Below are 14,342 nucleotides of genomic sequence, written 5' to 3'. Positions count from 1 at the left end.
GAACTAACTGCATTGTTAAATGATAAATCAAAGGTCCAATCTGGATCAGTCAATGTGTGGCAGAATCTCACCTGCTGTTTCTAATGGTAGCCTGGTCCCAGAAGAAACACTATGCACATGCAGATTAGCTGCCTAACGTCTTCCTTTGTCAGTACAATCTAGGGTCTTTTTACATTGTGATGCAAGAATTCAGACATCCATTAATCAATCTCCCGGGTTCACAAGAAAAATGCCCAATTTTCTGCTCACAGACTTTATTCAAAGGAGCTCTGGCAGTGTAACCCTACAATGATTATGGTCCCTCGATGTCTTTGACCAATTGTAGTTATCTCTATGGCTCTCTGTGAGGCACAGGAAAGCAAGCACAATTAAATCCTTTTATAGTCCTCTAGCTCATCACTTTTCTTTTGTTCCATCTGTGCCTACATCTTCCAGATTTCTGTTGTCTTCACCCAACAGTTTGGACGCAGAGCAGGTAGGGCAGGAAAGCTTGGGACTGAGAAGTGATGTTAGCAATTTGGACTTCTAGGCACCCGTCAACAATGGCAGCCTATTCTCACTACTGTAATAGAGCTCTCGAAAGTGTAGCTGCCTCCATTGTTTATTCTGGAATGACTGAAACGCGGGCCTTTGAAGGGGCTCCCTACTTTCACCACAAAAGCTCAAGTAGCTACACTGTGTACATTTCATCACTCATGGCATGATGTTCTGGCAACAGATGTGGAAAGCTTGAGAGAGAGTTTAAAGAAATGCCGCACAACAATTAATTCCAAAGTGTCTTCTTGCCATGTACTTTTGGTGCTAACAAAATTACTCAGTCCATCGTTTGAACCCTTGAAGACAATGTATTTGGATCTCTTTTTGCAAAGATTTGTCTTGTACATTAAATTATATTAGCAAGAAAAGTTCATGATCTGAGAACATATATTCAGTGGGAACAGCTTTCAGGATATCGCTGGACAGGATTGTGCTTTTATTCTAAAGTAGGACGTCCATTCTAGATAGACTGAAACATTGCCCTTTCCTGCTTTACCCATCATCCTATTTCTTGAGGAGATAGGCCCTCCTATGTTTGACATGCTTAGACTGCTCCTGGTTTATCTAGAAAGGACAGAACTGTCTTAACTTCCTGTTTACGGCTTTTGGTCGGGATGGTAAGGTGAAGGACCCATTGAAACAATTTGGCAATGGCTTTGTCTAGCCATTTCTATGGCCTACATGGTGGCAATGGCAGCAGGGTTGGCTGGAAGTCTGGGTTGAGAGCAATTAAACAAACCATTAATATGGCCCTATGAGTTTTTCTTGACACTCTTGACAAGTAACACACAACGTGTATTGGTGTGGGTGAAGGGGCTTTTAGCCCATTTGAATTGGCACTGGTTATCGTGATGAGATATTCTAGCCCTAGAGAAAGTAAAAAAAATGTTTACATAATTGCAGACTTACGGAATTCAGCATTGATCGGAGCATAGCAAGCAACAATAAGGCGGCCTCTGTGCAAACACTGTGGATCGATGAAACCACGGTTCCACTGGAAGCAGGAACTCCAAAAATAAAACTCCAAATAGAGTCCAAGTCAAACTAAGTAAAATACATAAAAGGTGTCAGAGCAGTGTATAATATATTTGGATCAGCAATATTTGGCCAAGAAATAGCAATAAAAGCAAATGACAACACATCTACATAACTAAATTGTATGAAATACTGTAATACATTGACCTCTATTATAATTGTTGCCATCTTTGTCATGCATTCTTATTACAGTGCAGAGAAATATGGCTGTGCAAAGCGTTTCAAACACAAAGCAAGCTGCTGTTTTTTCTAGCAAAGCAAATTCAGTTTTCAAGAGTGATATGTCTAAGAAGTAAATTAATTTCTTTCAGTGGTGGGCACAGTTCAGCAATCATTTGGATATTAATCTTGCTAGCAAGACAATATATCAGCACCTTAACCATTTTGAGATTCACCTAAATGTTGCAACAAATTCTATTCTTATAATCTTCTCATATGTGATGACTGGAAAATTATTCCAAAAAGTTAAAATCCGTTTTCACCTTTGAGTTGTACATCCCTCTGTTGGAGTTTACACCATACATTCTTAAATAAAATGTGTTCATTTTTATTTAAAAACCTACTTATGTTGTTGTTGTGTAGCAGGCTCTTCCATAGCATGAACAAATGTTGCTTCTGACCACTTCAGTTTTACTGTGTCCTCTATCCCTTTCTGCCTCTCTTTCCCTGACATTTCATCCGCTGATTGGACAACCATGTTGATAAAGCCAACATTTAACCTTCCTACAACTGATGTAGCTCAATTGGCATCAAATCAAGTTACAAGAAGAGGCATGAAAGAAAAAAGTACTAGCAGGTTAGAAGATAGGAATCTACAGTAAAGGGATAGAGTGACTGGTAAAAAAGGGTGAAGCAATAGTACATCTGTTTTACAAATGCTCAAGTGAAATCTGAAAGCCCAATGTAGAGGTTGGTGGGTGTAGGACACCTGCTAAAATGCGTCAAAATTCCTGGCTGCTCTGTTTAGAGTGTATAGATATCAATATGCTATAAACAGGGGGATGGGATGTAAGTCAAACTCTAAATCAGGCCAATATCCCATCTGAAACTGTCTGACCCCCCTTGAGGAAATTAAGCTGCTTTGACCACAATGTAACCACTGCACATGCCAGGGAACCGTAATATGCTGGGTGGCTGAACATACTTTGTTCTGCATGGCCCTAAACAATAAATACACCTAAAAATTGAGGGGTTCGCTGTGACACTAATAGAATTACTAATGTATTACCAGCCAATGCCAAGCTTAGGCTCAGAACTTTTTGATTTGCTACTCCAGGTGTTTAAGAACCCAATGTGCATAATGTAACCGAAGAGAGATCTCATTGGAAAACAGGGCACGTGCAACTTTACATATTCATATTTCTTTATCTATACACATCTTGAGGCAACTGGAGCAAATGTACATTGAAGATAGGGTGAGGTCACTAGAAGATTAGACGTCACATTAGTCCTTTCGTTATTAGTATAACACAAATAGACTTAGCCCTTATAGGACAGTCCCTACCTGGCAGCCCAGATTACTTCGGCCACTGTTGACAGGTGCACTGACCTGAAGGTTTTCAGGCAGTTCAGTGACAGGCTGCTGCAGAAAAAGTGCCATGAGCAGAAAATACAGTGCCGGCACATTTGTGTGCTTTGGGAGGTAGGAGTGAAGAACAGCAAAGCCTGGAAAATGGCAGGCATCACGGTTAATCTCTCTAAGAGTGGATCTGCCACTGGCGCTCCGACCGACGTTAAATCCTAAAATGGGTGGATAGTGAAAAAAACACTATGTTAATAGCTGTATCTGTACAAGTTTAGCTTAAGACAAATTTACTGCTAAAATTTTACCTCTTTAGTGTTCTTCATTAATTAAACAAAAAATGCGTATCTGTTCATTAAAAAAATCATTTTTATGTCATTTTCAATTTAAATTGTGCACGCATGGTATCGAAGAACTATAAATAACATTGCACATAGTATACACAATAAGCCATCTAATGGGAAAGAGCAAGTGGTGTGTGTTTTTAACCAAGATATCTCCACTCAACTCCAAAAAGGGTGTTTCGAATGAAATGAGTTATCTAAGTAAAGATACATCCTTAAGGAATCCTAGCAAAATCTGTAGAAATCAAAGGGTTAATGCTAGTAGAGAAGCTTGGTGAATGGCTGTAGGAAGCACCCTTTTGGCATGGTTAGCCTCCACTTTTTGCCTGGTATCTGATGATGTAATTTCGACTGAAAGTGCACTTGGTTCCTGCTAACCAGGTCCAAGTGCCAGATCCCTTTCCCCTAAAATCTTCACAGTCGTTTACTCCAATTGACAAAACCTTTAGCAACCTCCAAGTCCCTGGTAAATGGTACCCCTAGTATCTAGGGTCTGGGTACTAAAGAGGGTCCCTAAGGGCTGGAGCACGAATTGTGCCACCCTAGGGGACCCCTCACCAAGCACATGACAGGCTGTGTGTTACAGCCTGTGTGCCATGTCCCCAGAAACTGCATGTAATATATGTAAGTCACCCTTTTAACAGGCCTTACAGCCATAAGGCAGGGTGCATTATATTACATGAGAGGGCACATATGCACTAGCAGATAAATCCCTGCTATGTCTTTGTAGATTCTCAGACATAGCAAGTAACCAGGGAAGACATTTTAAATACATGTGCTGGACACTGGTTACTAAGAGTTCCCCAGCTACATGATGGCTTGAATTAAGATCGAGATGTTTGGTATCAAACCATCTCGTATTGGTGAACCCACACTGATGCCAGTATTGGATTCGCCAAAACATGTACCCAGAGGGCACCTTAGAAACCTACCATCTACCAGTGTGTTAACTGACTGGTCCTGACCAGTTCAACCACATTTCTGACCCCCTAAGGTGAGAGCCAGTGCTCTCGGGGTGCAAAGAAAAAGCCTGCACTGAGCGGGGGTGTTGACACCTCCTCCAGGCACGATGGACATACGAGGGCGGGAAGCTTCAAATGCCTAGCCGCCTTTGTAATGCGACCCAGGTTTCTCCTAAAGGCAGAGATGACCAACCCCCCCTGTCCTGAACCACACCTTTGGCGACAAGACAGGCGGGAAAATTATGTAGATTAGGAGTGTGCCCACTTCATGCCAGTCCCACCCCTAAAGTGGACGAGCTGAAGTGAAAACCACTTTTGAAATTTCTCAATCTTGGTTGGGAAGGAATTAAGGCGCTAGGGTCAGGGTTATGCCCACTCCCTAAAGGAAGTGATAATAGAAAGGAAATAATCACCCTAAAGGTGGTCAACCCATTGGCAGCCACCTGGCACTCTCTGTAACACCCCTAATTTAAATATTAAGGTGGCGTCCCTGAACCCCAGAGCTCAGATTCTGACGACCTAAGACGAAAAGGACAAAGAAGAGAGACACCCACAAGAGAGAAGAAGCAGCAGCAGCTGACCTGATACCAACACTGACGACCTGCCTGCACTCCTCGACAGACTCTGCAACAGAAGACGTCTCGTCCTGTAGCTGAACCTCTGGGAAATCTCACCAACCAACTCTAAGGAAAGGACACTCAATTCTCCAAAACGGCAAAGACCCGACACCTGAAGTCACCACTGCACCCACCAAACCAAGTGAGAGTGGACCTCTAGTGCTAGCAAGTTCTCCCAGGTGTCTGGAGTCCATTGTAGTTTCCCCCATCCTGGACTTCCTGAAGTCGCCTGCAGCTTCTGCATGCAGGCCCCCCACTTCCTGCAGCCTCTGAGGTAGGAGACACCCAACACCTAAAGCAATCACTGCACCCATCGTTGCCAGCCCGAGTTGAAGTGGACCGGTGGTGTCAACGACGTCCCCCAGCTCTCCTGAGCTCGAGATCACTGTGGTTTTACCCCTCCTGGACTCGATGACGATGCCTGCAGCCTCGGACCACATGACCACTCCCCCCACCCCTATCCGTGAGTGCTCCTGGACTAGGAAACTTGATGCCGTTGGCGCAGGTGAGGAGGGCCAAAGGTGCACCTACGTCCCCGAGCACCCCATGTTTGCGACCTACAAGTTGGTTGTCCCCGACCATATAGAGTGCCAGCTTCCTACAATAGCCGATTCGCAGATCGGAGATAATATCTTAAAGATGAATGTAGTCAAAGGATAGATAGCTGAATGAACTGTTGCACAACAAACTTATAAAATTGTGCTGACCATTCCGAAAACACACTTGTTAGTTCTTAAACTCTACATAGAAACCAGCTTTTTACAAGGCATAGGAAAAATGAATATGTTATCTTAAAATCACATTTTGTCTTTGAACACAATGCCTCTGCCATCACATGTTTTCAAGAGGCAGTTACTAGAAATACTTCGGGTCTAAATTCTAAATATATTCTTTTTAATATCCCTATTACAAATACAGACATGACATATAGACAAAAATGTCTTGTATGGCAAATATGTAATTACCACTGTGCTCCTCCTCACCAAGGCCACATTTATGGTTTGGGCACAAGTCCTGTTTTTGGTTTCAAACTTCTGTTTGTGCTCCACATGGCATAACGACCTGAATGCATCATGTTCTATCCAGGAACTTTTGCCCAATAGGAAACTAACATAAGAAAACATGGCACAAATTGAAGGGGGGGCACAAAAACAAGTTTCTGCACTTTGGAACAATAGAAAACATGTACAACTGAAATCCTATGGAGCATTCCAAGGTCAAACTCCAAATCGGGTGCAAATTGTGCACTTAGTAAACACTGAACCATGTGCTACAGATGTTCAACAGTAGTACAATTTGCACCAGAGATTTGAAACGTACTGTGATAAAGTGAGGCAGCCATCGAGAATAATGAGACCACAACTAACCAAAAGGAGGTGGCCATCTATGATGGCTTTGAAGACGACATGGCCTTCGACAAAAATGAAGTAGCTTTTAATGGAGACTTTAGAAAGCTAGGGACCTGTTGAAGTCCGGTGGACAGGGAATATGGTGGTCATCAACAGCAGCAAAAGAGGTGGACTGCTTTTTGGAAACAGAAATGGAGTAACCAAGTACCAGTTAATAGAAGTCCTCAACAAAGTTCAAATGTTTTAATTTTTTTGCAGAAAGCAAAGGGAGGGCACTTCACACAATCATCCCCTGATGTGGGGTCATCCCTAGAGAAGGAGGCACCACTTTTGAGCTCTTGTAGACAAGCCAGGTAGTTGTCCTTGTCATGAGAAGTCTTGGATGAAATGGTTGTACAAATGTCACACTGGTTGACTTATGTTTATGATACAGGCAATAATCACACTTAGGATGAAGTACCAACAGAACCAGCCCATCAATGGCAGGCATGGAGGGTCATGCAAGTTTCTGAAGAGGAGCCTGCAACACATTCCTCAGGTTTTAATTTGAGCTTTTCAGCATCAGCAATACGTAGTATGGAGACACTTCACTAACCTGTTTTCTGTGGAATCGGACTTCGAGGTACAAATAGGACAACTCTCCCTATCATTGAGGGATATAGCTATAAATGTGCTACAAATATTGCAGTCTTTGTGAAGATGCATAGGTTTAGAGACAGTGATGCATTTTATATGGGGGACTTTTGTCTGAATAAATCTTCCTTGACACACAAGAAGAAAAAGGTCTGAAGAGAGACCTGGGGTGCATCCAGTGCTAAGTTTCCTACACACAAGAATGGGCAAAAACTGGTTACCACCTGCAGATGGGAGGTGAGGCAACAAATATTTAAGGAGTTTCATAGATGAGATGTGAGCTCAGAGATCTACTACACATGCAATAGAATAGCTGGTAGTTTGAGCTTCTAAGAAGGATATGAACTTTGAGCCTCCTCACCTTGGCTCCATGTGATCTGCGCCTGTTTCAATGTTATGTTGCTCTACATGTATCCTGCTGTGTTAACACTGAATATCAGGGGTTACAATCCTGATGACGGAGAACAATGCAAGCATGTGATCTATAAAAGATCAAATGCTGGAGAAAACTGGGCGTTTGACAAAGCATCATGTTTTCCTGTGACAGAAGGCATTGTGGGAAATGTGACCTCTTTAGGCCATTTATTTTACCTCATGCCATGGAGAATGAAGGCCTCACATTTTTGTCCCTGTATGCCTCATAATATTTTCCCTGGTATAGTCTCTTCACTTTGCTTTGTGGTTCCTCCGCTTACGCTTGCCACAAACAAGGCACAGACTGCACGTCACTCTTTCCCTTGTGCTGTTACACATGTTCATCCTTCAGCTCATGGTTAAGTCGCACCCTCTGCTTGACACTACAAATATTCCCATTTACCTCCAATTCCACATTCAGATAATCTCAGATGTTCCAAAACCGAATCTACAGAGGCTGTCTTGCACCACAGCTTACACTGTTTACTCTGATCCATCTATGGTGCTTCAGAGTCCTAGCCTTCAGTGCTTCACTGCCTTCACTGCCTCAGGTTCGCTATTCTCTACAATTCCGTGTACTTTGGAGTCTCCTTCCATCAGCTTAACATCTTCCAGACATGTTTTTTCTGTTATTTTTTTAGAGCCAGGTTTTACCTCTAGAAATGCTGTTGTTTTTAATTAATGTTGGTGTCTTCCTTTAGGAAGCATGAGCAGACAGGGTAAAAGCTGCTGACAGTAAAACCTTCCAGCTATGAGAGACGTATCCTTCTCAAAGCTTCCTTCCCATCTCTAGGATTACATATGGATTTCAATGGAAACAATTGCAAAAGTAGCCTGTGGTCATATAGCACCTGTATGCATCAAATGCTAGAGGTTCATCTGAGCCGAAACATTTATGTATGGCATTTAAACTCACATAGACAACAAATAGACTGCCAAGATGACTGTCCATCTCTGAACTACCTTTGGAAAGGCTCATAACCACACAGAAGTTACATGCACTGTTACATTCAAAGAAAGACGCATAAAAGCAGTACCTAGCACAGTTCCAATCTTATTGGTTAGGACTGAATCGGTCTGATCAAGCCAACCGCCACCACTCATCCCTTCTTTAAACCTTGCGAGTATCAACTGGTTACTCAGCAGCACAACAAGAATCCTCATGGCTGCGGTGACAGTGGTAGAGTGCAGGTGTTCTTCCATGAACATTACCACCCAATCAAAACCAAGGATCTTCACAAGTTCTTCACATGCCCTACGGACAGAGATGAGAGAAAAAAATTAATACATACTCCATTCTAGCAAAAGTGTTAGGGAAAGAGATATTTTGGTCCTGGTCTTTGGATTATATCTTATTATTTTGAAATACATACAAATGTTTCTTTCTAATACAACGAATAGTCTGAAGTATCATAAGTAATACAATGAAAAAAGATGTGTGGTTAAAACAAAAGTTTGATTTATATTTATTTTTTGCCTTTGGCCATTTGTCTACAGACTACATACAGTGGATTCTATGTTTAGAACCTTTTTGGAGGTGTGTTTTTTTTTCTTTCAGTTTTGTTTCTGTCCCACTCCAGTATCATTTGCCTACAGGTAAACCTTGTCAATAGACAATGGACAGATAATTTGCCTGTTTTAGAAAGTATTATTATTGTGGTCTCCCAAGGATATATTCCTTATGCAGCTGCGTGGGGGGGAGGGGGGGTGGGGAAGTCAAGACAGAACTCAGGGGCCAGGCATACCAACCAAGTACTGTTGGAGAATTTTACAATATATGCAAGACACTTCCTACTAGACCAGGGCCTACATATTTGGAATCAAGACAGTTAATAGTATGCTAGATGCATGCTATCTGTATTGCCTACTTCCCATACAGAAGGCATGCCATAAGTTTTAAAACTCCAGTCTGTAGGTAATACTCCCACTATGCAAACACTTCAATTCTAGCCTCTGTTTCCTCGCTAGCATAATTTAGACATTTCTTTGGTGTCTGAAGGGCTGCAAAATGTGTGCTCCATACTCCTAAAGTACATAATGCTCTGTGCAAATTCAACTGGAGCCTGTAGCTGTAGGACACCTGCAGGCACTGCAACTGCTAAGATACAACTACAGGGACATGTAAAGTGAGTGTTCTTGGTAGACTAGAACCATTCAGCAGAGGTCCAGTGTGCACTGCTGCACTTGCATTTTGTCTGGGGATACTGAAAAGAGAAGGAAGAATGAAGTTGTTGTAAATCTGTACAGGACTTTTTACTTGCACCATTAGTGAGAGGCTGCCTTTCGCCCAGTCCACCCATATTTAAAGGTCTGGCGCCTCCACCATAACTGTAGTCCTTGCCTTCTCTCATGTGTGTGTGCTGGGGTCTCTCTGAGTGTGTGCATGCATGTTCTGAAGTGCTCAAACTGGATTATGTGTGGTGCATGGTATGCATCCCTTTGAGAAGGACTGCCCAGCTTCACAAGAGGGAAGCTTTTTTGCAGACTGACCTTTCATAGTAGTATGGCAGCATGCCTGTACATTTGCCATTGCTTTCCCTGAAACTGGAGCTAGCTCCACTGGCTGGGTAGTACATCAGTTTCCTGTGTTGCCTACAGTTGTCTGGCAACAGAAGATATACAGCTTTATTAAAGTGACCATAAGCAGCTTTGAGTAGTCCAAAGTCATTTCAAATTCAGAACTTCAAATGTTTTCACAGGTTTTCCAACTGCACCAATGCAGTGAGATAAAATACTCTCCTCGTTTAAGCCAATATGCAGTAGTCATTTCTGATGTTCAGATGCCCCTTCAGAAGAGGAAAGACACTTGCTAGAGGCAAAATGTGTGATGATAACTGTCATCTTTAAGGCCTGGCATAAGCCTTAGACTCTGGAGAATCCTTAATGGTATGACAGACCAACAGAAGGGAAACAGCATACATTGTTGAGGAAAGCTGCCCCCTGACAGCTACAAATACCTGCAAATGGATTAGCTGACTGAGGGGCCTGGAGCCCAGTGTCACAGAAGCAGCATAAAAGCACCTCCTATGGTAGTGGCACTACAAAGACAGTATTCTGTCTAGATCTGTGGTTAATCTGCATTATCAGAGAGCATCCTAATAAATCAAAGTTCCTGGCTCCTGCCCCCTGCCAGACACAGAGGACACTGTTTTTCACTAGTGATCATAGGCTGTAGCCAATTATTCTGATTCTGAAACCATTTAAGTCATCCTTCTCTCTCAAACATTCCACATTACTGTAATCTGAAGTCTGAGCTAGACTTTGACCCAGCTTCCAAGAGGAGGCTGGCCATATTCAATAGTCCTGGAAGTGCACCACATTCTTCAAATATTCACATCAGTGTTCAAATATCAACTAACAGAACCTGAGCTTAATTAATAAAAATGCACTAACTGTCCCCCAAGCCAAATTTGTGGGGTGGTGTGAAAGACATGGATCCATTTTTGGACCAAAATACTAGAATATATTTTATAATAAAGTTGAGGAAACTCCACTGTTAATGGAATTTAGGAAACATTTCAATTTATTTTAAAATTTGTTATAGATGCAAAATATTTTGAGCACTCCATGACGTGTCTGCATCAATGTTTTGGGGATTTTTTTTGGAATCTGAGTTAGTCTAGGTTTCTTTTCATAAGCCCTTTGTAATGCTTTTTGCTTGATTTAATCTATTGAAGGTACAATTTAATATTTTGTTTTCTTACATGCTACTGTTGGGTTTTCTTTGTGATTCTTTTGTAGTATTGTTTTTAACAATGATGGCACTGATGGCAACCAATAACAATCTATTTTGTAGTGCCTGTCCTACCAAAAAATAAAGATAAATATATCCTCCGGTGACATCACAGTGGATGCTGACACACTGCAACCTCTGTCCATTTGAAAGACTTGGGACGTACTGGATCTTCAATTGGTTCAGCTTGGACTGTGCTCCAACTGGTAGCCCTACTGGGTATCAACGTCTTGTGAAACTAGGCAGCCTAAACTCTACAACAACTGACTTAATTAGGTCCATTGTTGCTTGCTAGACATGCCAGGGTGAGATACCTGAATCATCTCTGATGAGTAGAGAACGGGCTTATCCCAGTTTCAAAAGAACATCTTCAGGTTTTTGTGAACTGTTTGAATTACCCATACATGAGTGAACCAGAATGCTCCAAAACGTAGACAAAAAGGCAATGCTTAGTTGAAATCTCAGGATGCTGATCGCAAACAAAAAGGAGAAACCCATCATTAACAGAGTTTGCATTCCATGGAAAAGGTAATTATCAACAGGATTGTGTGACTCATGATGTGGTGCTTACAAAACAAAATAAAGGGATTCAAACCTTGAATCTAAGTTTCTTTAGTGCCTGACAGATGACGACACAGAGGAGTGATATAGGAGCAGAGGCGATAGCAAGAGCAAGTAAATGTAATCCAAGCAAATGCATTGCGCACAATGTAAAGATGGCACCAGGGAAGATCAAGCTCCCAGAACAAGCAGGGCACTGAAAGACATTACAATGCCAGGCTTCAGAAGTCCATATATAATCTTGACAAGCAGTCAGAAATACTCACAGAATGAATAATCAGAACAGAGTACCAAACAGCCACAATGGAGAGCAAGAATGTTTAGATATTGAGTTTTACACCGACTAAATACTTAAACGTGCTGACTGAATTCCTAAAAAGACACACTACTATCCGGTTTTGGTAAAAAGAAAGGAAAACAAGGTCAGAAAATACTAAATAAGAGTGATTAAGCTTTCTTTCATTGTGGCAAGGACAACACAACTCTGCTAATTTCACACCTGGATCTTAAAGTTCACCGTGGACTAACAAAGTGAAGACAACTTCATATTTTTTATACATGTGGCAGAATGAAATCTGAGAGAAGTACTGGAACTTCAGCAAAAAGGCAAAATGATTAAGTAAGGAAACAGAAGGCGAGGTCTAAAAATAGAGAGCAAGGATGATTCTATTTTACTATGTGTAGCACTAGCCCCACAAAAGAGATACAAAATGAAAAGGTCCAATGCAAAGGGACTGAAAGTCTAGGCCCTGCGAGGAATATGAGAAATAGATTTCTGCCATGTCCTCAAGGTTTTAATTTTCTAGATATCTAGTTGCCCTTCCTTCAATAGTTGGTGCCCTAAGTCTAAAAATAAGTGAGTCTTTCCTGATTCAGTTACATCATAACACAATTCAAAGGACTAATGTCCGGGTACCCATGCTAAGGTTGAACACTAAGTGTTCAAGTCCTGTGCCTCCTGTAAAGACTATGTGGGCGGCTAATTGTCTGACTGCCGAGAGTCCTTCCATACTTAATACTATAAATGTATTGCAACACTTACTGCAGCCTGCACAACGATCAGAAGAACAAAATCCTGCTAGATTAAGAGCCTGATTTACAGTTTGGCAGAAGGGTACTCACTCAAAAATGATGGACTACCCATCAGCCTTATCATGACTGCCATAGAAGGGAAGACTCTGTAACAAGGCTGATCAGATATCCGCTACATTTGTGAGTGAGCATCCCATCTGCTAATTTCTAAATCAGTCCTTGAGCTATTAACTACTTTCCATTTGATATGAAGAACCTCTCAAGTATAAAGATACCAATCTTTTAAACAACACTAAAGAAATTGTGCACTACCATGTCTACATTAAGGTTGTTTCACTGTGAAGTCCAATATCATTTTCATATCAGTTTACCAGTTACATCACTAGAGTTATTTCTATATTGCCCACAAAATAAAAAAGGTTGCTGTATACATTGACTATAAGGATTTTTGCAGGTGGGTACTTACAACAATGTTTTATAACATCTTTCTAGAATGGAATGGGAAATGTTCCTTCTACTGACCATACACAGACAGCATGAACAAACTTATATGATCTGCAATATTTATACAAATCCTTAAAGTTACTGAACATGCTCTCTAACCCTTTTCAAAGGACTGACTTTCTTCCTTAGGAGTCTCAGACAATTGATCAAGAACCTCGAAAGAGAATACACCCCAAAAAGATTGTAATTTTGGCTTTCTTAAAGTTGCTTATTTTTATAGTGTTGATATATAAATAAACTTTAAAAATCTTAGATGACAATGGCGCAGGAAGAATGGGGTCTATCTTTATAGATCTGCAGGAGTCAAGACTATCACCAAACAGAAATCATCATTTAGGTTGAAATCTATTGTTGCTTTCCTATCTCTTGGGTGCTAAATGTTGACACCAGGGAGCTGACTGTGGCCCTGAATGATCCCTAGCAAAGTAAGAACAAAAGTCAACAATGAAAAAGGGACACATGGGGCACTCCCTATTTCTATCCTTCACAAGCTAAATAAAAAAATCCCTGTTCCTGTCTAGCACATGCCAGGGCTTCAATGAAACACTACTGCAAGTTTATATTGTGAAACAGAGGCAAAGTGACACAGTTTAAACTCTTTAATTTGTACAATTTCAATTCAATTAAATGATCAAATTCACTACTTACTTTTAAAATTACCTTGTCATGTGTTTATTGAATATAGGATAGGATAATGGTTCTACATCAATGTATTTAAGTATATTTTTGCCTCGATTTTTGTTATTCTTTGTCCAGTAAGACTACTGATGAATCTGTCTCTTGTATTACTGTGCCCCTTGGTCACAGAGGGTGTGTCCCATGTCTCTTGAAAACATTTGTTAGGAGAAGCTTTTTAGGCCACACCACTGTTAAAGCACACTGCCTGTTCAGCACTAACCGAAAACAAAAAATTAGGTAGCAGTCAAGTACAGTTTTGATCTGGAAGCCAAGGCAGCCCTTGGATAGGGCATATGAAATTAAAGTGATGCTTACAATCTTTTGCAAATTCCCTAGTATGGAGTCTAGATAGGTATCACACTCATTTTGTGAAAAGACAGATCAAGAATGGTATTCATTCAATTCAATTCAAGCTTACAAC

General features: G+C 41.2%; 1 protein-coding gene across 3 annotated transcripts in view; it reads right to left on the bottom strand.

Moving 5' to 3' along the window:
* Positions 1 to 14,342, bottom strand: part of WDFY3 (WD repeat and FYVE domain containing 3) — a 1,200,521-nt gene that overhangs the window by 518,446 nt on the left and 667,733 nt on the right. For 2 of the 3 annotated variants that reach the window (XM_069236246.1, XM_069236264.1), the window contains 3 exons: positions 8,451 to 8,668; positions 3,077 to 3,312; positions 1,447 to 1,581 (listed from right to left, as the gene is read on the bottom strand). In XM_069236246.1, coding sequence (XP_069092347.1) covers positions 1,447 to 1,581; positions 3,077 to 3,312; positions 8,451 to 8,668 — 589 coding nt within the window. The remainder of the gene's footprint in view (positions 1 to 1,446; positions 1,582 to 3,076; positions 3,313 to 8,450; positions 8,669 to 14,342) is intronic. The other variant, XM_069236255.1, reaches the window with a different exon arrangement.

Source organism: Pleurodeles waltl, chromosome 1_2, assembly GCF_031143425.1.
Source record: "Pleurodeles waltl isolate 20211129_DDA chromosome 1_2, aPleWal1.hap1.20221129, whole genome shotgun sequence".
NCBI classification, from domain to species: Eukaryota; Metazoa; Chordata; class Amphibia; order Caudata; family Salamandridae; genus Pleurodeles; species Pleurodeles waltl.
The sequence above is the reverse complement of the archived record's forward strand: the minus strand, read 5'-3'. Positions and strand labels throughout refer to the sequence as shown.